The 24,817-nt window shown below is 39.5% G+C and overlaps 3 protein-coding genes across 3 annotated transcripts; 1 reads left to right on the top strand and 2 right to left on the bottom strand.

The window, feature by feature from the left end:
- Nucleotides 1–1,132: 1,132 nt before the first annotated feature.
- Nucleotides 1,133–7,200, top strand: LOC115755308 (protein DECREASED SIZE EXCLUSION LIMIT 1). The gene is given in 15 exon segments (XM_030694643.2): nucleotides 1,133–1,151; nucleotides 1,154–1,235; nucleotides 1,343–1,405; nucleotides 1,548–1,619; nucleotides 1,711–1,767; nucleotides 2,232–2,437; nucleotides 2,770–2,810; nucleotides 2,902–2,995; nucleotides 3,855–3,921; nucleotides 4,376–4,458; nucleotides 4,555–4,646; nucleotides 5,773–5,879; nucleotides 6,076–6,139; nucleotides 6,311–6,434; nucleotides 6,540–7,200. Coding segments are annotated over 14 exon segments (1,146 nt in total). The 3' UTR covers nucleotides 6,410–6,434; nucleotides 6,540–7,200.
- A 5,628-nt stretch (nucleotides 7,201–12,828) lies between these two features.
- On the bottom strand, nucleotides 12,829–13,194 carry LOC115755288 (cyclin-dependent protein kinase inhibitor SMR3-like). The gene has a single exon (XM_030694610.2). It carries the CDS (start codon nucleotides 13,192–13,194, stop codon nucleotides 12,829–12,831), a length of 366 nt encoding a protein of 121 aa, XP_030550470.2.
- An 8,820-nt stretch (nucleotides 13,195–22,014) lies between these two features.
- On the bottom strand, nucleotides 22,015–24,198 carry LOC115755287 (SEC12-like protein 1). The gene is made up of 10 exons (XM_030694609.2): nucleotides 24,019–24,198; nucleotides 23,827–23,927; nucleotides 23,578–23,710; nucleotides 23,392–23,483; nucleotides 23,187–23,286; nucleotides 23,020–23,092; nucleotides 22,801–22,921; nucleotides 22,567–22,686; nucleotides 22,345–22,415; nucleotides 22,015–22,248 (listed from the first exon to the last, which is right to left on the bottom strand). The coding sequence occupies exons 1-10, from the start codon at nucleotides 24,196–24,198 to the stop codon at nucleotides 22,142–22,144; spliced, it is 1,098 nt and encodes a 365-aa protein (XP_030550469.1). The 3' UTR covers nucleotides 22,015–22,141.
- Between the last annotated feature and the right edge of the window lie 619 nt (nucleotides 24,199–24,817).

Genomic DNA, 24,817 nt, shown 5'->3' with positions numbered 1-24,817 from the left:
TCATTTAAACTCTATTTCTCGGGAAAATTTCAAATAAGGGTCTAAAATGTTCTTATTTTCTTAAATAAAAGTATAAAGTGGAACTTATTTTAAATAAGTATCTGAATCGCCCTCTTTGTTTCAAAAATGGACATGACAAAGGGCATTTTTGTCATTTTTTTCTTTTCTTTTTTTCTATTTCTATTTTTTTCCTTTGTTTCGTCCAGACCCTTGGATTTTTACCCTCTCCAAGGTACTGTTCATTATCTTCAACCAAGGGCACTATTTATCATCTCTTTTACAGTGACAACCCAAGTCTCTTCTCTACAAAATTTTCCCTTCGCTTGTGGCACTTATTTGCAAATAAGGCTTATGGTTGCTTGGTCAACGCTCGGCGATGGTTGCATCACCGCTCTAGACCTATTCATTGTGAGGCTCGTCGAGGTCACACGACCTTAGCGTTGCCGCAGCTAGGGACTAGTGACCTCGTGGGCTTGTAGTGGCGACCCAGTGCAAGACTCGAGGCTCATCGTCCTCATCACCCGCAATGGTGATGATCGATTTCCTTCTAACGTTCTTGACTAAATGTGGCTCCTTGGGATTGTTAAGCGCTTTCATGGAGACTCGGTGACAAAACCGTTGAAATTGTCTCTCTTGGCCTCACCTTGGCCACAGGTGAGGGCGCCCTCGGCCCTCGCCAAATCTGGGTTGTCCCTATAAAAGAGATGATGAACAATGCATTTCTTACATAACAAAGAAAAAAAAAATTGAAAACAGGAAAAAACAAAAGAAAAAAAGAAAAAGAAATCAAAATAGAAAATAACAAAAATACCCCTAGTCAGCCATTCTTTGAATCGAACAGGTCACTTATTTAAAAAAAAATTTCAATCTCTTATTTGAAAATAATGAGAATACTTGAAGCCCTTGTTTGGAATTTGGGTAATTTCTTTGTTTTGTGCTCAAGATCAGTTCTTTTCTTTTTGGTAACAAGATCAGTAGTCCAATAATCGGACGCGAGGTTTTTCCTTTTTACTCTTCCAACAATTCTCCGGTCCCGTAAACAGTTTCCTTCACTCAGCAAGCTGATCATTCACCGAGCAGAGCCGTCGATTCTACTTCCGACAGCGACGATAGCTCGCCGCCGCCGCCCTCGATGAGCAAACGGCCTCCCCCGACCCCGTCGCGGTGCTTCGCGGTCATCGCGCCTCTGTTATGGACGCTTGCTTCCACTTCTCTCGCCCCTTGCTCTTCACTGGGTAACGCTCAAACCCCGTTTCTTTTTTTCCCGGTTCTCCTTTCATATCTCCACCATGAAAAATGACTTTTCGAGTTCTACACCCTCCACGGGCTTTTGACATCGCAGTGCTTCGGACGGCGAATTGCGGATTTGGGACACCTCTCAGCGACGGACCGTTGCGTCTTCTTGGTCGTTGCTTCCTCAAAGTTCCCTTTTTTTCTTTTTTTTTTTGGGAATACTTTGCTTGTAGTTTTCGATGAAAAGTTGCAAATTTTTTTTTACAATTTTTGTTTTTAAGCGTATATAGTTGTTTTCTGTAAATGGATGGCAGGGTGCACAGTGCGGCTCACGGGATCATCTGCATCGCTACTAGCCCCGTGCTTGGAGCTGATAAAATTCTTAGGTTTCCCTTTCTCTTTTTGCAGATGCATTAACTTTGTATCTTTGTCGTTTGAAGTGATTGATGGGTTATGATTGTCTTGTTGAGATTGTAGCCAAGGAAGGGATGGGACAGTTAAGTGCTGGGACCTTGAAGATGGTGGCCTATCCAGGTATTGGGTAGCCATTATGGATGCTTTCATAGTGGAAATGTTACCGGATTTTGTCTTGTAATTAGCTGATTCTAAGTCGAGGTGGTCCTTGTTCTAGTGTGCGAGAGTAGAGTTACCATGAGGGCAGACAAAATATACTTAATATCACATTGGAATTGGATGAAGGGGCAATGATTATGGAGATGGTTATGCCTCAGAAAGTTGATGGTGTAGATGAATGCCGTTTGTACTGAGAGTTTATGCTAAAATGCTTGCTAAGTGATGTAGCAAACCTTCTTTAGCCATTTAGATGGAGACTGTTTCTTTGAGCCCGGGCTTCAATGAATCAATGACTTGTACTGGCACATCATTTAGCTGGCAAGATTTAGCATATATTTAGTGTCCTTGTGTGTACTAAGACAGGTGCTCCTTTTCTCTTCATCAATGTATGCAGAGTTAAAGTTACATGTTTTTTCTTGTGGCAGAAATCCCCTGCTGACTATCAATGCAAACTGTTATAACTTTTGCAAGCTTTCATTGGTGAAGAAGGCTTCTGCTTGTGTAAGGCCAGCTGAAGAGTCTGCAAGTTTCCAAGATGTGGGAGTTGGAGAAACTTCTGATTCAGAAACCCGAAATGGTAGTGGAGGACGGGTTGAGGGAAGTCTAGCAGAGTGTTCCCATGGCTATAAAGGTCTGTTCAGTTACATTTCCAGGAAATACATAGATTTACTACAATCATGTTCGTGCCTGAATTAAGGCAAGTCAGAGAGAGTACGTTAATGGAGTTAAATTTATTCTCTATGCATCGTGATAAGTTGAGCTTGCAACTGTAATTTTCCAAGTGTCACACGGTTGTCTATGCATGGACCCATAGTTTTGTCTGTTGCCCTTCTTATTTCTCTTGCGGATGTTTAGCAGTTATTTGGGATAGATAACTTTTTGGCTGCACATAATTTACAATAAGGATGAAGTTGATTTACCTTTGACCTCTATGGTTGCTGACAAAGGTTTTATGTGCTAAAGGACCCATCTACATAGCTATAGCAGGGGAGCAGACTTCGCAGGTTCTTTTCTGCTGATTTTGAAAACTATGTCAGATTTCTGCGATCCTATTGCACTCTTCCTATTGATTTTTTACTCGTGTGAAACGAAAAGGTTGAAATTTGGGATCTCAGAAATAATCAAAGGTCAGTTCAACTACCTCCAGACAATCTTGGTGCCTGTCAAGGGATCTCAACTAAAGAAAGAGGTATTCCCACGACTGTCTTTTCCTTTGGGAGACTCTCGCGTGCTCATGTTGTGGTATTGTGTAACTGCTTCTTGAATTTTTCTGCTGACCAAGTTTGTCTAAATTATGAATTCCTTGGAATAGCTGGCAATTGATGTGTATGTACACTTTACTTGAATGTTCACAAAATGCTATTTGATAATATTCATGGGAATACATCTGTATTTATTTTCCATCCATGAAGCTTTTTTTTGGGTTACTACTACCACATCCAAGTCGAGTATTAAAGAAGGCGTACAGTTCTCGAGGAAATCATTTGAATGATTAACAGCTGAAGTATTTGTCTGATTGGCCGGAAACCTTAATTATCGGTTGACTGTCTTAGTTATTTGACATAATTATTACTAACTGGAAGTTGACTGTCGCCTAATCTCACTGTCAAAAGCACATGGGGGATGTTCTTTTATGATACTCTCTGCTCTCCTCCTCTTAGGAAATTGTGTGCTACTCAAATTGGTCTAGAATCTTGACACAGTCTCTCACACATGAGGGAACTATGTTTTTGTTGAATCCGACTTCCTATGGAACATAATGTTTGATGTTTGCTACATATTAAGATGCTAAATACTTCGCCAATCGGCTGGCACCTTTTTCTTTTGGCCAGAACATCTTACCTGCAATGTTGTCAGTAGCTTCCTCGTCGCAGCAATACTATGTTAGGTCCTGCTTCATATAGTTGCTTGAATTCTAAGATTCAGTGTTCATTTGTCTACTTAAAAGTTTCATTATAACTCTGAGAGTAAGTAGACTAGTTTGTGGTTACTTCTGTTTTCATGTGATTCGAAATATAGTCGAAGTACAACTTATTGTTTCGTGGTAGGTATGTGCATGGCAATTCAAGCCTCTATACCATCTGGCTCTCAGGGGTTCCTCAATGTTTTGGCTGGGTAATGCCTCATTCTTCCTAATAACCATGTTATTGTCTGGACCAATTTTCTGATTCTTTTAATAAATATTTGATGAGAGATGAACTGCCTATGAAATCTGGTAATTGTAATTTTTCTTGGGATATCTTGACAAGTTTTGTAAATGTAAAAGTTTATTTAACGAGTCTGTCCAGTATTTGAACGTGGGCTGTGTAATAGGACGTATGACTATCCTCTCTTGAACTTTTGCGCTGATGTTTATCATGTGCTTTTATACCCTTCATCAGGGTGAGCGAGGTGAAGGATAAATTGCAGTAGAGAATGGAGATGCTTGACATCCCCTGTAAACATTGAAAAGAAATTTGAAAATTTGGGTTTTTTTCTTATTATCCATTGATTGTCAAATGAAAAGTTTCTTTTTCTGGTTCCAAAGCCTCTACGATTTACCTCATTGCTTCTAGGATGCTTCTTGCAGTTATGAGGATGGATCAATGCTGTGGTGGGACATACGTAATCCTCAGATTCCAATGACTTCTGTGAAGTTTCATTCAGAGCCTGGTGACGATTCTATACACATTTTTGTTCATGTGTTCTGCTTCTATTTCATTAATACATTTACAATGAGATTGGGTTAATTCTTCGTTCATGGTGCAGTTCTGAGCCTGTGCATAGATCAGTCAAACAGTGGGGGTATCTCTGGTGCTGCAGATGACAAAATCATATGGTACAGTTTGGACCATTCTCTGGTAACTACCCTTATGAAGATGATTCTTTCTACCTAAGTGTTGTTTTCTATTTAGTTATACTTCTGTCTCATTTTCATAGATTGTATAAAAACTATTCATTTAGGTTTTGGCAATAAGAAAACGCGTTGAGATGCTTGATGTTGTCACCAGCATGTTTTCATCGTATGTCATGTCCTGCCAAATTTTCTTTAGCTGCATTCACCTGGTCAGTGGCTTTTTGAGGTCAGTGACATTTTGATGTGTGCGGGCTATGAGAAGATCTTGTTAGGTTTTATTGGGCTTCCTGTGGTTTCTGGGACTTTTTACGCTTCCTATTAAATCTGGGATTTTAAAATTTCCTCAATACAAGCTGAATTTAGAGTTGTTGACACTGTGTAATGGCAAATTGGGTGTCTGATATGCGGAAATTCTCTTTTTTTTTTTTTTTTTTTTTGTAGTTTGAAAATGAGGTTATTACTAAATTTACATTTGTTTAAGAAACTCAGGAATAAAGTTACCACGCCCCCTCCCACTCCCACCCCCCTTCTCTCTCCAGTTTTAGGGGCTGGCAACTTCAGAAGAACATTTTTCTCAAAAAACAAAGATGAGAATTTATCGGAATATGTGTCCACACAGGTAAACGTAATTTCCATTCCTAGAGGAAATTGTCTCAGACTTGTTTTCACAAACAAAATAGGCAATTTTCTGTGAAAAATGACAACTTCAAACATTTTGGAGAATTGCAATTATAAATTTGGCTTTAGGTCAAAGCCTGTATTATGGTTGGCCCTAAAAAGCCTTTGTTATAGAAAACAAGAGTTCAGTAGAGGGCAATTGTTTATCAGTGGAGATGTGAACATTGAACTAGATAATTGAGTGCAATCTGTGGGAATTGATAATCCAGTAAGCTTTTCTTTGTACTTCTTTGGCTTGTGAAGGGTACTATTTTGCACACTTAAGTCTCTCAATAGCAGGTAAAAATCCTATTACAAGAAGGGATTTTATTAGGTTAATCATAATTAACTTATTCAGGCCCTTTTTCAGCTGTTCTTCTGTTTTTGTTATATATGTTTGTTATTGTGTGACTGGACTACTTTTCTCCATTCTGTCCTATTTCTGGTATAATTACTTGTTTTTGTGTGTTCAGGGACGCTGTGTGGCTAAAACAGGAATTAATTTGGAGCGAGGTGGCATTGCCAGCGTATCAATAAGACCAGATGACAAAATTGCTGCGACTGCTGGCTGGGATCACAGGTTTGACATCTAAACTTGCAGTGGGATTTCTTTGTGTGGTCATTATTAACGGGTTATATGTACTCACATGCTATGCTGCTTGAGTTCTGGATGAGGAGTCCATTTTCTCTTTTGTAAAACCACCAGCATTGAGAAGGTACCTGTTTTCTTCTCTACCACATTTGATATGACGTCTCATATTTTATTTCATAAGCAGAGTTCGGATATACAATTATTGCAAAGGGAGTCCCTTGGCGATATTGAAGTATCACCAGGCAACGGTATTTGATTCCTTTGTCCTTTATTCAAGAGCTTACATTTTTTATTCCCTTTTTTGGATCACCAAGCATTCACACATTTTTATGGTGATCGAGATTCGAGGATGTTCTTTGCAGAATTTCTCTCTCTCTCTGTCTCTCTCTCCCCCTCTGAGTTGTGGCTTGCATTGGCAGTGTAATGCGGTTTCATTCTCAACTGATTGTAAGCTGATGGCCTCTGCATCAGAGGACTCTACGGTCGCGCTGTGGGAGCTCTATCCTCCTCGTACTTGAAAAGGTAGTTGTTCATTGTGCAAGGGTAGGTAGATGGAAAGTATTTTCGGTTTTCCTGCTAATGTTTCACATATGCTGTCACTTCATGCCTGTGGCTAAATTCTATGGTGTTCGACTTTTTTTTTTATAGCTTCATCTCCATCTCCACGGGATAACAAGCTTGGGAGATATCAGAAATGGGAGGCGGATTGGCCAGATCTCATGTGGAAGACCATCCTTCAAGCAATGTCATGGACCTGCAAATTCATCTCTCAATGGATTAGCAAATCTTTTGCGAATCTGAAAATAGCATTGTCGACTACAGGAAGATCATCTTTCGGGCATTCGCATTCGAGACATCTTGGCCATCAAAAGAATCCTGCTTGCACATGGACATCCAAAGTTGAGACTGTCGCATGGGTCAGAGACTTCATTACCTCGATGGCCTCATCTCAGTTTTGCAATGAACTGGAGAGGAGAAGTCGTTTCTAGAGACCAACCTTCAATTTGGGAGCGAAGCAGCTAGATTTGGATCCTTAATCATCGTAGGGCATTGCCAGGAATAGGAACAGACGGTCTTGCGTGGACTCTTCAGTTATCACTCATCAGTATCGCCAAATGTAATATCATACACCGTGATTGCTACTTCTGTCAACGAATCTGCAGTCGGCAGTCAGCTACTCGTTCAGAGATTGCTGGATTATCTCGAGTTAGTTATTTACTCATACAATTGTTCATAATGCAAACTATGACGCTGTGATGGCTAGTGAATTCCCTCACCCTTACAAACCTTTTGCTTTGGCAATTGATTTGTTTCATGGTTTGACCAAACCGGTGTCGTCGCCGCAAAAACAGATTGTCGGGTCGGAATTTGCATTCTTTGCCCTGGATCAGCATGTATTCAATCCGTTGAAGCAATTGCTAGCTGCTGAAGTGAATGGTACTTAATCAATGTTAAACAAGTGGGATGGGTCCAAGCATACCATTCGGTTTTTGACGATTCACTTCGTAATCAAATTGGGCAAAACCATAGTTTTTCACCTCCTAGTATTATTATTCATGATGGAAAGGACATCCACGAGATTAATTTTGATTGTACATGCGAAAATCCTTGATGGTTTTAGAGAGTACTCCAATGGCATTGTTAAGCAAACAATCTGGAGGATGTCTTAATTTTCGATATACTAGCTTTTGCCTTAAATACAATTGTCCGATCATGCTAAAACCAGGATCAGCCAAATGCAGAAAATTTCTCGCAACTTGTGATTTGACGATGTCGAGTGCTGCACCAGCATCCCATGTCAATTCATCCTCATGCCAGCCGTGACGCGTTATCCGATGAATTCAATTGCACAGCTCAAAAACAATACAAGAGCGAGGGAAAACTCTAAATAAAGACGAAAAGTGCTTTCATTTTTTTAAATAAGGGCTTGAAATGAACATTATTTGAAATAAGAGCCTAAGAAAGCACCAAGATTTAATGGCATTTTCGTCGTTTACTTCTTTTTTTATTTTTCACTTTATTTTTTTCCTTTTTCAATTGTTTTCTTTCTTTTTTGAGATGGCCAGTCTTAGGTGATGGCCAACCTCCAACGATGCCTAGAGAGGGAAGAGATAACGAGGACTTGTGCGAGGCAACCCTCGCCTCCCCAATAGCCGGAGAGAGCTTGCAGGTCAACTAAAGCTCTAAAATGATGCAATTTTGTTCTGAATCCTAATCGTTACATCAAATCTTAATTAAATTAGGTTAAAAAATCATAGAAAAACAAGCTGAAAAAAAAAAAAAAAAAAAGGGCAGAAACTTGGAAAAAACACACAAAAAAGCAAAACTCCGCCAGCCTTTGCCCTGCCAAGAAATAACTATAGTCACCACCCCCATTGAAGGTTGCGGCTTTTTTTTCCTTTTTTTTTTTTTTTTTTTGGGGGGGGGGGGGAAAGGGGGGGGGGGGTTTTTTTTTTTTTTTTTTTCCTTTTTAATTTAAAATTTAAATTCAATCTAGATTAAATAAAATTAAAATTACATAAAAAAAAATTTTTTTTTTTTTTTTATTTTTTAGCGGCCAAAGGGGTTGGGATCCTTATTTGAAATAACTATAGTCACTTGGGCCTCTTATTAGAAATGAGATTTGTTATGGCCTTTTTCATTTGAGAAAACGAGGACACTTCATGTCTTTATTTAGAATTTTCTCTAAAAGCGAATTACCAAATCAAGAAAATCAGAAGATTAAGTCGGGGAAAGCATCGAGAACCAAGACAAGTAACCATTTTACCGGTGGAACAGTAACATTGTAAGATTCCTTTGCTGATATGGAAACCAAGAAAGTGACGAGACGACAGAAATGCGGCACATGCTTTTTCCCTAAGGCATGTAAACATCAGAAACGGGAAAAAGGGGCTACTTCCACGTATTTAACATTAACAATGCGCGGAACATGAAGTTCGATCCCTCCCCCCAACACCTTTTTGCAGTCTTCTTACCTTCACAAGACAAAAAGTAGATCCATTCCTAAGTCCAGATTCGACAAGACAGGCTTCAACTTCACTTTTCCCCTCCTCCCCACTTTCCCCTCGATTCTCTTCAGTTTCTTTCGGCAAGTAAAGCAGGCAGCCACGTCGCCGGCCGCGGGGGTGGGGGGAAGACGGTTGGATCCATAAGAGATGCTCGGAGTCACGCATCTGTTCTGTTCAGCTAATGCGGCAAAAGGGGGTTTCATTTCGCAGTTCTCTTGCGTCAGGTGATGAACGGTTCTTTCCTTCTTTCCGAGAATCGAAATCGCCCGGAAAACGGGTCGATGATGTTTTCGCTCCCTCTCGCATTCAAGCTGATCCTTGCATGCGGAAGACGGGGTTGGGGATGGGATCTTATTGACGGGACAACCGGTGGAACAGAAAAACGGACAGAATGATGGAGTATTGAGCAAAAGAAAATTCAGAGGGAGCAACGGAATAACAGGAATATCGAAAATAAGAAAATGAGAGATAATGTCGGGATCCAAGCTCTCGATCTGTGCTTTAGTAGTACGTTGTGTTATGATTCCGTGCACAATCACAACGAATAAAGCGTAGCAAGAAAGAGAAATAGAGAAACAAGTTTTTATCCCGATCCACCCTTAAAATAGGGCTACGTCCAGTAGATGATTCCGTTATAATTAGCTATTCACACGTTAGATTACTCAATTATAAGGGGAGAAGTGTATATATAGAATTAGTTATTCATGAGCGCAAATCCAAACTACCAATGAAAAAAATATTGACTCAAACTATAAATGCCCTTTGTGTCTAGGGACGCCGCCTTTTGAGACCCCTACTCGTCGGCTCGGCGTCGAGCGGGATCCACGTACCTTTCTGTAAGATATACCGTTTTTCTTGGAACCTAAAGATAATCAAGAAAATGGCCAATAACGTTTTTATAGCGTACGACTTTACAACTTGGATGGGCCTTGTGTTCTTATATCTTGTAATAACTAAGATATGGAATATGTTGTGTGTCGTGCTTTATTGATGTAAGCTGACATGTTACTTAAATTACAAAATATCTCTATTCGCAGATACTCAAGTTGAGATCTCCTATCTATTTTATAATACAAGATATGCAAAATGTAATGTCCACATGCACCGAGCAAGACTTCACTCGCCGGATGACTAGGCCGAAAGCAAACGTTTTAATTTGGACCACATGGCACCTAAGCCTCCTCTATATGGAAAAATGTTGTAATTTGAACAAGAGATCTGTTGATTCAAGAAATATACGGTGATTGCTACTTAGCCATTCACACAAAGGGTAAAAAGACAGGTTTCGGAAATAAAACGCACTAAATCAAAGGCCAAGTTAGCTTGGAAACGCGCGCTCCTCCGTGACGGGTGAGCTTGGATTCCATGTTAGACGCGAGCGCCGGCTCAGCCCAGCGGTCGATCGGGTCTGGTCTGGAGAAAGGAACATGTAAAAGCAAATTTAACAGAGTTTGAGAAGGGAAAAAAAAAAAAAAGACCAAACTAAATGAGATGTATTCGTTAAGCTCCCACAGATAACTTACGTAAGAAGGGAGAACCCTAATCTCCTTTTTTTGTGGAGTGTGAAGGGAGTTTTCCTCGTACCCGCATCTCGTCGATCTTCATGTTGGATGCTTTCCGTGACAATGACTCCTCTCTCGGCAAAAGCATCATTCTCTCTCTCTCTCTCTCTCTCTACTGTAATGGAAGTCACAGCTTTATGAGGAAGAAGGTGATGAGAATGCTCTTTATTCCGTCAAAATTAAGATGCGCTTAAGAGGAGTATTCCTTAAGCTCGCCTCAATATTCTTCTCTTTCGTGAGAGTTGAATCGGTCCTTAGACGATGATTTTAGTGCGCTTAATTACTACAACCCATCTTGTTCGCTACTCTACTCCCCCTTTTTTTTCTTTCTCCATTGGGGTCTAAAAGACTTGAAAAAGAGATGAGATACGTGAAATTGAAGCCAAAGCTAGTACACGTTATTCTCTAGTCCAACAAGGAGAGGAAATTCCATGCATATATACATCGGTCTGCGGAATATGAATTGGGTTTTATGGAAGTTTAGGGCAAGTTGTTTTTTATTATTTTCGGGTTAATACGACGAAAAATCCCAAACTGGGAAACCTATTATAAATTCACTCAAAACTAATTTTTTGGCCACAAAAAAAAAATCCAAATTGGTAAACTTGGGATAAATTTAACCTCCGTTAAATTCTACCATCAAATTATTATGTTAAATGACACGTGACGGTTGACAGATGTGTCGGTTTGGGGTTTTTGCCCTCTGCTTGTCACAAGTTATACCAATTTTAAATTTTTTGTGGTATTAACCCAATTAATGGAAACTAATTGGGCCAAATTTTTCATATGAGTACCAGCTTTGGGGATTTTTGGAGGTAAAAAATTAGTTTGGGGTAAATTTTTCACATGTTTACTAGTTGAGGGTGATTTTTTTTGTGTATGTTTTCAATGTTTAGCATTAGAAAATCCAATCCAAAAACTTAAGTTGGAGAATATAAGTATGCGATGCTCACTACAATTGTAGAGAGATTCAGTTTTTTTCGATTCATTTTTTGTTGTAAAAAATTTAGTTTTTGGGTAAATTTATCACATTCTTGTCAGTTTAGAGTTTTTGGTAATTTTTTTTTCTGTATTTTTTACGTTTGGCATTAGAAAATCCTATCCAAAAACTTAAGATGGAGAATATAGGTCTGCGATGCTCGCTACAATTGTAGAGAGTTCAGCTTTTTTCAATTCTTTTTTTGTGATAAAAAATTTAGTTTGTGGGTAAATTTATCATATGTTTACCAGTTTGAAGTTTTTCGTGATTTTTTTTTTGTATATTTTTTATGTTTAGCATTAGAAAATCCGATCCAAAAATTCAAGTCAATAAGTGGATTAAAGTATAAGTACGCGATGCACGCCATAATTGTAGAGAGATTCAGTTGTTTTTCCGCTTCTTTTTTAGACGTAAAAATAGCTGTGTGTGGTGTGAGTCGTGGTGGACATGTGATATTTCTAGATCTTGAGGCATTAAACAAGTTGGAATGAGTCCAAATACAATTGTTTTGATTTTCCTATTTGGTAGCGTTGACGTGGAGTGATTATCACGTAGAGTCCCGCAAACTAAGTTGGAGGCTGAAAAATGAATGGTGGGCTGAAGAACTTATTTTTTTTTATTAGATCAAGGTCTGGGGATCGGAGAGGTCTAATTGGTTTCATGTCAAAAATTTAATTTGCAACATATATATTATTTATAAGTAATGTTCCACATTCAGACCAAAAAAAAAAAAACGTAATGCTCCACGTGGCGACAATAATTAAAAGTCAGAATTTGTCGAAGAAGACAAATCGTGCCCACAACATCCAGCAGTACACATGATGCTGCACATTCCATCTATTTTGGGCTTATTCAAAGGCTGTCTCTCTCTCTCTCTCTCTCTCTCTCTCTCCTCTCTCTAACATGGAAAAATAAAAAATAAAAATTGATAATGACTTTATTAAAAAAGAATAATAATGTGTGGGAATCAATCCCAAAGCCGTGTCTAACACTCAACTACACAGAATTGTCAAAGGAGGACTACAGATCAAACCATCTTTAACCAACGTCTAATAAAATATAATTTGATTGATCCTCCCCAGCAATCCAGCCCCACTCTCTTAATCTTCTTCACTTAATCTCCCCACCACCAACTTCATCTACCATATCTATTATTCCAACCTCCCCCAAAAAATAAAATAAAATAAAATAAAAATAAAAATGAATAATTTCACACCATGTTTGATCCTTCTTTCTCTTTCCAAGATGTAATGAACAAAGAAAGAACATGTTGGGATCAAGCGATGGGAGCTGCGTATATGTTTATGTAATGTGGTACGTGTAAATTTGCAGAGTGCGTTGATAGATACATTTCACCAATGAATTTCGGTATTTCGAACCGCCATCCTTCATTCCACAAGGGGGCGTCTCCTTTTCGAAACTCTGCCGGCGGCAGCGGCAGCGGCAGCCAGCTCAAAGAAAGTGTCGACCTCACGGCGGTTCACGACGTCGAAGAAATCCAGCTCGGACAGCTTCCGCCTGCACGAGGTGGAGCGAGAGAATCTCGGCTTCTTCGGCGCGGGAGGACAGCGGAGGGCCGCGGGGATCCTGTGCTTCTCGGATGTCGGCGTTCGGCAAAATTCGCCGCCGCTGCCATCCTCGCCGTTCCCACTCGGCCGAGCTACCGGATCGGAGAATTGCTCATCAGGGTTTTGAGTGTGGATCGAGGGTAAGGTTAGGGTTTGGTGGTTGAGGGCTTGGAGATCGGTGGACATGATTTTGAGGGGGAAGGGGTGGAAGAAGAGATCGGAGAATGAAGAAACAGGAGGGAAGGGTTGCGATGATGATATGACATTTATTTGTGGTGGAAATTGACATGGAGAGAGAGCCGTGCAAAGGAAGGGAAGGTCGTCGGTCATGGTTCTTCCATATTTCAATTTCTTTCTCTCTTTTTTTTTGGTTTCATTTTCATTTTATTTTCTTTTATTTTCTTCAAATTTTGACATATTAAATTTTGTTCTCTTTCTTTCCTTGAATTCACCGCCGGGAAAGAATTGATAGGATTCGAAATTCGAAAGTACAATATTTTCTTGTTTACGACCCATGCGAGTCCCATGTAAAAGAGGTCAACTCTACTAGAGATCTTCTTATGTATGAATAATGCTAGATTTACTCACATTTCTCATCATGCATCATGCTTGATAAATGACGTGCAAAGTTTTGATTGGGTGTCTTCGATTAGTGGGACCCGTGTATTTGACAAGTGACTCGATCAAACAACAAATTGAAATTTGGAGTCATTCATTTTTGTAAACATGTAAAAAAAGTCTTTAGTATCCCTAACATTAGGTGGGTTCAATACAGGAGCAAAGAAAATGACTCCGCACGTGCCATTTTCACACGTAAATTGTTCATGTGTATGTCCTCAAGTCATATGAGAAAATCCATTTTATTTTGGGTTTTGGGATTATCGAATTTACAGGCTGAAACGTTTTTCACGATACAGGATATATGAACCTTTGGTCCCCTCCCTTCTCTCTTTGTCTTCTCTCAGTCTCAAAATATGAAATGGGTGCACTTAAAGGTTCTATTTATTTCAATAGAAAACTGAATGATTTAGAATTTTTTTTTTCAAATACTTAGTCGGTGAAAAATGTTTTTATCGTACACGACAATTTATATCCAAATATGTTCGTTGGCGGTGAAAATTATTTCCATTCATTTATTTTTTGTAAGTAATAGAAATCATCGTTTTTAGAAAAATATTTTCCAAATCATTTATTTTTCTTGAAAGAAATGGAGTCTAAAAAATGAGAGAATTACCAAAAAGGTCTTAAACCTATTGTAAGGATGCAATTTCGGTCTTAAGTCTTTCGAATTGGTCAATTCAGTCCTAAACCTTTTTATAATTTGCTAATGCAAATCATCTATGTTAATTTTGGACGGAAATCACTAACGTGGATATCGACTAGTGCTATAGACAACTTTTTATATTTTTTAAATTTTTTTATGAAATTTTTGGCGAGGCTGGACCTCCTCGGTCCTCGTGTATGGCTGATCTTTGGCCATCAACGAGGCCCCGTGATTGGTAGAGGAAGAAGGGAAAAAAAAGAAAGAAAAAATTGAAAAAATTTATAAACCCCAAATTTTTTTTTAAAAAATGCAAATAACTATCCACATCGGTGCTAGCCGTACCACATAGGACATTTGACATCCACATTATCATTTTCAGGCCAAAATTAGCTGGAATGACTATATTGGCAAATAGTCAAGAGGTATAGGATTAAATTAGCCAAATTAAAAGGTTTATGATTGAATTGGCACCCGCACAATAGGTTTAAAACTTTTTTGATAAAGTTTCCCTAAAAGATTAAGCTTGTAACCTTTTTAATTGGTGCATTCAAGTTGCTAACCCTTTAGAAAAGTGAAATCAAGTTCTCTCGATTAATAGTAATGTTCATACATATACATAGCATCGAAAATTGCCCATGTGACACCATAAAATTTCCTATGTCTTGTGGCTTTAAATTGTAATTTTTAGTATGGATTTAAGACTCGATTGCATTTAAAAATAGATCTTCAGAATTCGATTCCACCGATTGAAGGGTTAAGGACTCGCTATTGCACAGTCAAGACAAATATTTAAGACGTGATCGTACAAACATAAAAGTTTTAGGAGAGTCAGGTCAATTTCAGAAATAAAACGTTAGGTGTTTGGGTCCCCTAATCAAGCTTTCAAGCTGGAGTAGTCCGGTTTTGATAGTAAATGTAGCTGCATTGCAACTGTGTCTTGTGTGGCAACCGTGCTGTGAAAACACCATAAATTACATGCCTTTGAAAACTGCGGCATCTCAAAGCTGGGTGAGACGCAGCTTCCAGAAAGCCATTTCGTGGGCTCTTGGTACGTTGTGCGGTCGATTAGATTAGGGTTTTGCATCATGAATCTTGTGAATAAACCCCCTCGCAAGAAAATATTTCAAAAAATATTTGTTGGGTGTACGCATATAGACCCTGTATAAAAATAAAAAAAAAAACACAGAACACTCGAACAAAACAGCCTCGTAAGAACTGTCTTGCGTGTTCTTCCTCCCGGTCGATGTACATGTTTGTTTTCAGCCCGGTTATTCAGCGGGAATGAAGCTGGAAATGTGAGATTTTCTTGCTCGAGGCCAATGGCGAATTCGTACTTAAAAGCGCAGCAAAGATCGGCATGGAGATTCATTCTGCAGCAGAACTTCACAGCGAAAACCAAGATCGCACGAACCAAACAAGGCAAAGAACAAGAACATTTTGGCAATATTGAGATCTCTATGTACTTACATGCAGCAACATCTGGTCACGAGATTACACGTTTGATGATTCGGTATAAATAAATTGGAATCCGCGAGTGATAATGACAATTTGCCCAAGAAAAACAGAAAAAGAAAGAGAAGGGGAAAAGAAGAAGAAGAAGAAGAAGAGTTGATCAGAGAATTGCGACCACAACGCCCTTACTCAGGTACCTCCTCTTCACGGCCGCCCCGCGAGGCCCGTCTCTCAAGCGCAGAGCCAGCTCGCAGCTCCGGAAGAAGCCCTCCACCTCGTCCCGGTTCGCCGCGTCGAAGAACTCGCGCCTCCTCTTCCGCGGCCGCGAAGGCTCGGCTCGGGGCTTCCGTGGCGCCGGCGGGCAGCTGGCGGCGGCCTGGATCCTGTGCTCGCTCGAAGTCGGGGTCCGGCAGCACGCGCCGTCCTCGCCAGCGACGATCTGGACCACACCCGCGTCACAGCCGTTCGACGACGCTTCGTCGGCGGCGGCCGAGGAAGAGGGTACTCTGATCTTGGGCAGCTCCAGATCTAGAGGCATGGCGGAGGGAGGTGGGGAGAGAGACGTCTTCATGGGTAGAGACTGTGCGATCTTGATTCCTGAGGTTGCGTATAAAAAGAAGTCTCCCCCTAGAGAGAGAGAGAGAGGCTTGCTGGACAAGGTTAGAGAGAGAGAGATGATGACGACGACGTGGATTTGTTGTCCTAAAGAAGGTTGCTTGCTGCTGCTAAGGCACCATCACTACTCCCTCCCTCACTTACCTCCTCAGATCAGAATAATTATTATTAAAAAAAAATTGTAAATACAACAAAGGTTTTATTTCCTTTCCAGCTTTTTTCCCTTGAGCTTCTTTATTTTCTTTCCAATTAGGGTTCGTCCGTGATCACGAGATTGCGATCTGACGTTACATGGTTTTTCTATAGCCTTTTTAGCTTCGGGAACCTGGGAATTCACTCACCAGCTGAAAAGAAAAGAAAAGAAAAGAAAAGAAAATTAAAACTAGGAGGTATTGTATTAAGTTTCACTTTTCCGTTTATTTGCATTTACCCATCGACATTATACATTCAAAGTGTATATGATTCGTAAGGAAATATTGAAATTAATAATCTAGAGAGAGAGAGAGAGAGAGAGAATTCATGTAAAAATTTCGAGAGAGAAATTTGGGTACAAGGTGAATTAGCTCTCTCGTACATTTATTATGTTATAATTAATAGGGTTTTACTAGCATAATAAGCTTTGGGTAACTGTGAGAATAATATCATGTTATGGATTATAAATTCTTGAAGGAGTAGACCCCTTAATATTTTTTTAATTATTTATTTTTTTTGGAAAAAAATAAACTGTTATTCTTGCAATAAATTAAGGACTGTCACATAATCATTTCTCTATATAAAATTAAAGGTATTTAAGAATTAGTTCAAAAAGCTTCTAGGGAAAAAAAATAAACCAAAAGGAGAAGATTGGTTTTGGGCAGCTGTGGGTTTATGCTTAATATCCTTGGCATGAAGCTAAAATAGGTTAAATGGTCCATGCAAGGTAGAAATGCTACAACAATAGTTGATTACCACATTGGGCACTTAATTACTAGTTTAATTAATGAATTGCGCTTATATATGTTGCTAAAAAGGTAGCATATATTCGACTATCAACACATCTTAGTAATAAGTTGATCAAGGGATTAATTATGTGATGAATTTCCTACACAATTGTAATAATGATTCTTATTCACTATCCTTATAGAGTCACAAGATATTTCGCACCTTCCATTCGTTGAAGAGAGAGAGAGAGAGAGAGAGAGAGAGAGAGAGAGAGAGAGAGAGAGAGAGAGAGAGAGAGAGACCAAATTGCCGTTCGTAGCTGCGCTTATGGCATACGTATGAATTAACCATTTATGAATGTTGAAGGGTTGTGATAAATCATACCTCACAAGCAAAAAATTGTAACTATCGAATGCCCTAAAATTTTCAAATTGAAAATATACTTTTTATTTCCTGATAATGAATTGGATCCTCATACTTCGTTTATCTCACAAAAAATGAATAGTTTGGAAAACATTTCCCGCAAATGATGGCTTATATCACTTGCAAAAATAAATGAATAAAAAACATTTTCATCTTTTACAAAAATGTCTAGACATAAATTATCGTTAAAATAGAAAATATTTTTCCTTGACCATTTATTTTAAACGGTACAAACGATTCTTAAATTATTCATTTTTTTTTTTTGCGAAACAAATGGCGCCTTAAAAAAAAAAAAAACCTTTACTTTCCGAATTATTTTGCACGTAGCTCCCGTCTTCTTAGGAAGCTTATATATAGATGTCTCTGCGGTAACCTGTACCAACTAAAACCAACCCATTAATATATAGATGCGTTCTTTATTAACCTGTACCAACTAAAACCTACCCATTAATAGTAACATCTAGATGTCTCTGTGGTAATTACTCCACCGTCCGATGCTACGCTCGAGTTTGGGTGGAAAATCCACAGTGAGTTTATCCAACGGCAGTTGATTAGGTGAGGGAAGTGATCATATGTGCGCGGTGTAGGTACGGCCTCTAATGAATTAGAAAAAAAAAAAAACAAATCGTTTCCTCTCAACCACTCTCTTCATAGGTCTTTATTCCTACAGATTAGTGTGACAAGATCCGCGAGGGAGACAATACACTAAGCAAGATCTTCACATGTTTTAGATGTAGGCAACAACCAATCATCTTGGTAGTTAATTCGTATAAATACTAAGTCGCGCTTTCATACAATTTCTTAATCTTTTAGTTGGCGGACGACAGCGTCACAAAAATGTTACGTAAAGTTAACAATGGAGCGATCGGAGTTCTTCAATTACTTGACTAACCTTTGCTCGACGCAGTTTGTCATTTTTAAGACTCCGTGTGCTTTGCCGTAAATTAATGGTTTGAAAAATATTGCTCTAACAATGACCGCTTGTATAGCTTAAAGAGCAAGTAAACGACTAATGTTTTCAACATCTAAGAAGATGTTTAGACATCAATTACTATCGACAAGCGAACACATTTTTCAATAGTTAACTAATTTCGAATGATACATGCGATCATTTTCAAGGAAATATCTTCCAAACGGAACCTTAAACTTGGATCTTGCGTTTAAAAAAAAAGGCGGGTTTTCAAAATTAACTCAACATCGGAACTGGTTTCGTTTAGCCGGAATGGGTCAATTATTCGACCGATTATTTCGCGTCAGAAGGTTCGGAAGTAGGAAAACACTAGATTTTAACCAAATTAATGAGAAAAATGGAGATCAAGATCTCTGTCCCTCTCTCTTTAGATGGAGAGGATTAACACTTTTAGCATAGGATTCCATGTCGGAGCCTCCGAATCCGCCTAGCGAATCAATTAATGAATGAGCAGATCTCAGTGGGTGTGTGCGGATCGGGTTTACCAAATACCAAACCCGATTGTCATCATCATTATTATAATAATTGTTATTATTATTAAATGGGAGATATGAATCTTTGCACGTGAAATGTCTGGTTCTTGCCACCTTTGCATGGGTTTCACCGCCGGTACATGGGACGACACGAGACAAGAAAAGTGGCGATCCCTGTCTATCCACCTTCTTTCCTCTCGTCTCCTGCCGGAATGAATGTTTACTTTAACCGTTAACTTGCACTTGTGACTACCATGCTGGTCCCACCCATCTTTCGACACGTGGAGCCTCATTTTTTTTTTCAGCAGAATATGTTGTCAATTGTAAGGAAAAAATTACATTTGTGGATGCACCGGCTACCCTCGTGATATGGACAATTAATACTTATTTTCATTAGAGTTTCGTTTGTTTAATAGAAAATAAGTTATTTTTTAAAAATATTTTTCGAAAAGTGAATTTTCAAGAAAATGATTATATTTTTGGGTGTTTGGCTAAAATATGACGAAAATTTTGAAAGTATTTTCTGTTGTTTGGTATGAAAAATTGGATTTGATTTTTCTCTGTTACTCCTTTTAATAATTCTTTGTTTTTCTATTTTTATTTTTTCAAATTGAATTTTTTAATATTTTAATATTTTATCTTTATCTTTTTCCTTTTTTTCTCTTTTCTTTGTCCGGCGAGCTCAAGCCTCGCTGCTGGCCGGCGATGCCTAGCCGAGCCTCAATCTAGGCGTGCGACGCTTGGCCAAGCCTTGATCAAGGCGGACGACGGCTCGCTTGGCCTCAATCGATGTCGATGACGCCGGGCTTGGCCTATGGCTAGTGACCCGCCAAAAAGAATGGAAAATAAAAATAAAGTGAAAAAATAATTAAAAAGAAAGATTATGTGAAAGAGATGAGGAAAAAAAATTTCCCACTTTTGATGTGATTTTTTTATGGGAGGAAATTATTTTCCTAGACTAGTTTATTTTTCGCGAACCAAACGTCGGAAAATCCGAAAAACGTTTTACGGGAAGTTATTTTTCACAAAACAAACGGAGTCTAAGTGTATGCTTTTTGTTGCATAATAAATACCTGTTGAACTGTGAATTGGTTCGACAAAAAAAAAAACTGTGAACTGCATTGAGGAAAGAGGAAACCTTGATGTGAGACAAGAATCCTAGTTTCGGAGCTTTATTAAGTATGCTCATCAGTGCCTCGGGGATACTTGTTAACAAAACATCGTTTATAATTGATTTCTTAACGATACCGTTATGGCATTGCTTAATGAGATCCTACATTAATTAAGTAGCTTATTAATTGCAGCTCTTGGTTTTTCGGGTGAAGGGAATTTATAATTTACAAAATTTTTTTGGCCTTTTTAGCTATTGCTTTCATTTGGTCGACGAATAAATATTTGCATTTCAAAGTCGCTTATGTAAATGGATATTGATTAAACTAAGCACATGACTACCATTATTTTTCTCTTAACAAATTAAGTCGACATATGCTTTGGCCGTGAGCTAATCACACAACATTCCAAACCCCCTCAAATCTCGTATCGAACCAAAGCAACTTTATTCCTTGTGTCGAGGCAGTAACCCTTTTGTCCAAACTTCTGGACTATTAATTTTTTTTTTTTACTATCTTCCAACTTAAGACGTCACATTAATCATTAGTTAATCAAGTAATTAATAAAATAATTGATTAATTTTCAGCACGGAAGCTGCCAGATCCAAAGATGGGAAGGTAGATTTCGTCACAAGTTATCGTGATTCGTGTCCTGAGGGCACTTTACGTAAAGGGCGAAAGATCAGATCATGTGCTGGGGCCATGTTGGGGGAGCTTAGGGTTATTTTACTGTATTCTTTTCTCTCCGGAAAAGTGGTAATATTATAGTTAGAATCGAAACAATTAATTAATTTAATTTAGATTTGTGTGAGGAGTTTCCTAGACAGCTAACACATTGCTGGTCGGGTTTTGCACACTTATAATGTTTGGTCTCGGCCACCTTTCTTTGGTCGTTCCTTTCTCCTGGGAACATCCATTGAACTTCGAGACATGTTTGATCAATTTGGACATACATATTCCTGTGGTAGTAATTCAACTTGTGGCCATCCATCTTTGATCAAAGTTAAGCTAATCTCGTCGTATCTGTAGGGATTTCTTTTGGCCATGTCGCTCCATCCCTAATTACGGGAAACTTTCTCACACCAGACGTCTTATTGATAGGTTATTCTTAATCATACGGTATTTCATCCATAAAAAGAGAACGTGCGTGGTGTTCATACCGGTAACTCGTTTGTCGGGAGATTGATCGGAGTAAATTTACTTGAACTGGAGATTTAACGATATTTTTTTGTTTGTGACAGCCAATTAGTAATTGATTGGAGGGAGATTCCTTCTATCGTAATTGGAGCAAAAAACACGATCTTTTACGCTATTATCTAGTAAGTGCCATTTGATTCCTTTAATTAGATTTGTTACACTAAGTTGCCCAGAATAGGTTTAGAAATTTGCTGAGCTGGCATTCTAGCCATTTGGATTTGTCTAGGTGATGATTACTATCAGCAAATTGAAGAGCTTATGTAAATGTGTATATTCTTATCTAGCTCTATGGAAGAAAGAGCAATATTGGGTCAGTAATTACAAGATGATCAGGAGATGAATGGGCCTAGATCACTTTTAAGCCCAAATTAAGATGGGCTCAACCCTGTCCTAGCCTCCTAGACTCAATGTTAATTACCATGATTTCATTTTCACCACAATGGAAAAGAAATTGATGACTGAAAAACTATTTATTTCAATAGCAGAAACCGGAAAAAAGAAAAAAAGAGCAGAAAAATAGAGACCACTCCTGAAGATTTGTTCATGCAAATGAGATCGATAGTCCTAACTGAAGAGACAAGAACATTCTCGTCTTGAACCCGAGCTGCTGCTACATCCTTAGCAGTCTTCCAACATGTCGTGTCTGTTTTTCGATCCGTTCGACTACGGATCGGGCATGACGGCTTCAATCACCTGCCTAGCTGGTCGTTCACTCCTCGGGGAGGTCCCAAAATGAATCAGAGTTCTTATAGAATATGTAGTGTGCGACCGCTGATGCCAGAAACAATCCTAGAAGTATCCCATAGAGTTGCCAATCTGCATATACAAAGGTGAATGGTGAGAAATCGTGGCTTCGACAATAAGTGACGTGAATGGTCTTTGCGTGCGCGTGCGCCCGATTTAGAGAGCTACCTTTCCACTCGGCCGGTACATTTAGCTTCGTCGCCGATGCTCCGCATTCGCTGGAAGTACTCAATATAACCCTGCAAAAGAAATCAAAAGCTCTGTCAACGTTTCTTGGCAAAGTGGACAATACTAAAGTTTGATGAATCTTAACATTAGGACTAATTGCCAGTCCGTGGAATTTTCATTGGTATGAAGTTTAAGGATAGTCTAGCTCTCGATGGTCGTTACCTCTCGGTCGGACAAAATTCCAGCGACGAGATGTTGGTACCGGAGTGCAGCCTCTTACTCCAATGGCATATCTCCATCTTCTTCAACTCGACCACGCAGAAATCACCATCTCTGCCTCCCCTAAGTTGTTGTTGGAGGGTTGCAGACAATTAATCCCTTTTATGCATAGAAGGAAAAGGCGAAAAAACACAGAATTGTTGTCGGAAAGAGAGAATTCGAGTTCCAAGTGATTACAGCGCGAGATATTTTCCATCGAAACTGATGGACATAGCTGAGGCCGGCTTCCCAAGCAATGTCTTGTGACCGATTCTGTCCCATGAGCTTATGTTCCAAACTCCTGTCAAGGCCTTGTCACCTGACATTCGACATATGAAAGCACCGGATGATGCAATGATCAAACTAATCGAGTATGCACAGCTTCGAGGAAAGGGCAGGCCATAAGAATGAACCAACCTTTCTGAACCGTGCAGAACAAGAAGGGTCTCGCCCCGTCCCGAGAGAATCGACAGAGCTCAAATCTTTCGTCCTGCCCAGGGATAAAAATTCAAATGGCTAATGAGAACTTGAATAATCTCCAAGTCATGCTTACGCCAGGATGTTTCGGTTGCACTTGGCCTTACCGGACAACGAGCCAAGGTAGCCAAGAGAACGCCATCTTCAGCCCTCCATATTCTCACCCAACCATCAGTGGAGGTTGAGGCCAGCAATTCTGAGTCTAGGCTGCAAAAAATGAGAAGCACTGTAAGTCTTATGCAGAGACCGCGCAAAATGTGTCTCCCCAGGGGCCAACCAAAATTCCAAAGGAAAGATAGACCTGCTATCAACCTGAAATCGAGATCCCGATAGGAGCTGCGCTCGGCCGGTTCATCCAACACGACACGGAGGCTCGGCCACTTGAAGATCCTGAGATGACCATCCTGTAGTTTCGCACGTGATAATAACCATCGGAATACAAACATGCTACCTCACAAAATCTTGAGAAAAAACACGATTGATTGATTGATCAGTTACCAATCCACCGGCTGCGAGTCTGGATCCATCACTACTGAAGGCAAGGCATTGCTGAGGGCCAATGTCCTGGAGAAGAGGTGGCTTTCTGGCTATCAGCTTCAGATTCGATTCTCGACCATACAGTTCCAAGATTCTAGGAAAACCATGGGAAGAAATGGTATCCTTAAACATAAAACCAACGTGCTTGAACACATAGTTAGAGATGAAACAAAGCAATTTTCGGACATTAGGGAGGAGAAGTCGACTTACTTGCATCCAGCAGAGCTTGTGGAGAACACGATGTCATCGCCGCTTGGGTGCGCTGCGATGGTCAAGGGATGGCCTTCACTTGCCCCAAGCTCATGAGTTGCCTGATGAACATGTGTACAAAATGATAATGCACAAAAACTAGTCATAAATTCAACAAGTTTTGATGATTGAAGAGAAGAAATCTTGGGATACCAGAGGGAGAGAGGCAAGAGAAGTAGTCTTGGGATCGAAAGAGAGAATCTGTATCAACGATGGCGAAGAAGGGCGGTCGTTGCTCCCCGGCTTGCCCAACGCTACCAAGTTCGCCTTCTCGGGTCGTCGGATCCACAACCCGCACGTCACCTTGCCCCAACCCGACTCGGCTCCCTCCATTACCGGGGGGAAGCAAAACCGATGGAGAGACAGTGATCAAGAACTAAAAGGAGGGTTGGCAATAATTTGTTAAGAATGCTATATACTTGATTGGTTTTATGTGTTAAAGTGGCTCAAACAAGAACATAAGAATCATCGTTTTTCCTGTGGATGAATTTGAGGAAAGACCAGAGAAAAATGGACAAAGGCACAAGGTTAACATCTAACCCTTATTCCTTTGGGAAGAAAATGAAGATGAGAAAATTGTGTTGATATCTGGATTTTTGCCTGTTTTTTTTTTCCTTGTTTTCTTCATTCATCTTCTTGTTTGCTTCTTATGAGAAAGTAGAGCTGTCATTTGTCCACTTGAGAATAGTATAAAGAACTTTAAACGAGAGAAAGGGCCTGCACTATACTTCACCAATGTATGTACGCAGAGAGAGTACTTTTTTTTTTTTTTGGTCGAATAAGGATTTGCATTCTCATTAAGTAAAAGTATGAGTGGACAAGATACACCCTTCAAAGTACAGCAATTCTAGAAGACAGGTAGGAGATAATTAAGCAACCCAGTTGAAAGGCAAATTTTTGTTGCGGTGGGCCTTAACAACCCAATCCGTAACCTTATTACATTCTCTCCTGC

Source organism: Rhodamnia argentea, chromosome 8, assembly GCF_020921035.1.
Source record: "Rhodamnia argentea isolate NSW1041297 chromosome 8, ASM2092103v1, whole genome shotgun sequence".
Taxonomy (NCBI): Eukaryota; Viridiplantae; Streptophyta; class Magnoliopsida; order Myrtales; family Myrtaceae; genus Rhodamnia; species Rhodamnia argentea.
The sequence above is the reverse complement of the archived record's forward strand: the minus strand, read 5'-3'. Positions and strand labels throughout refer to the sequence as shown.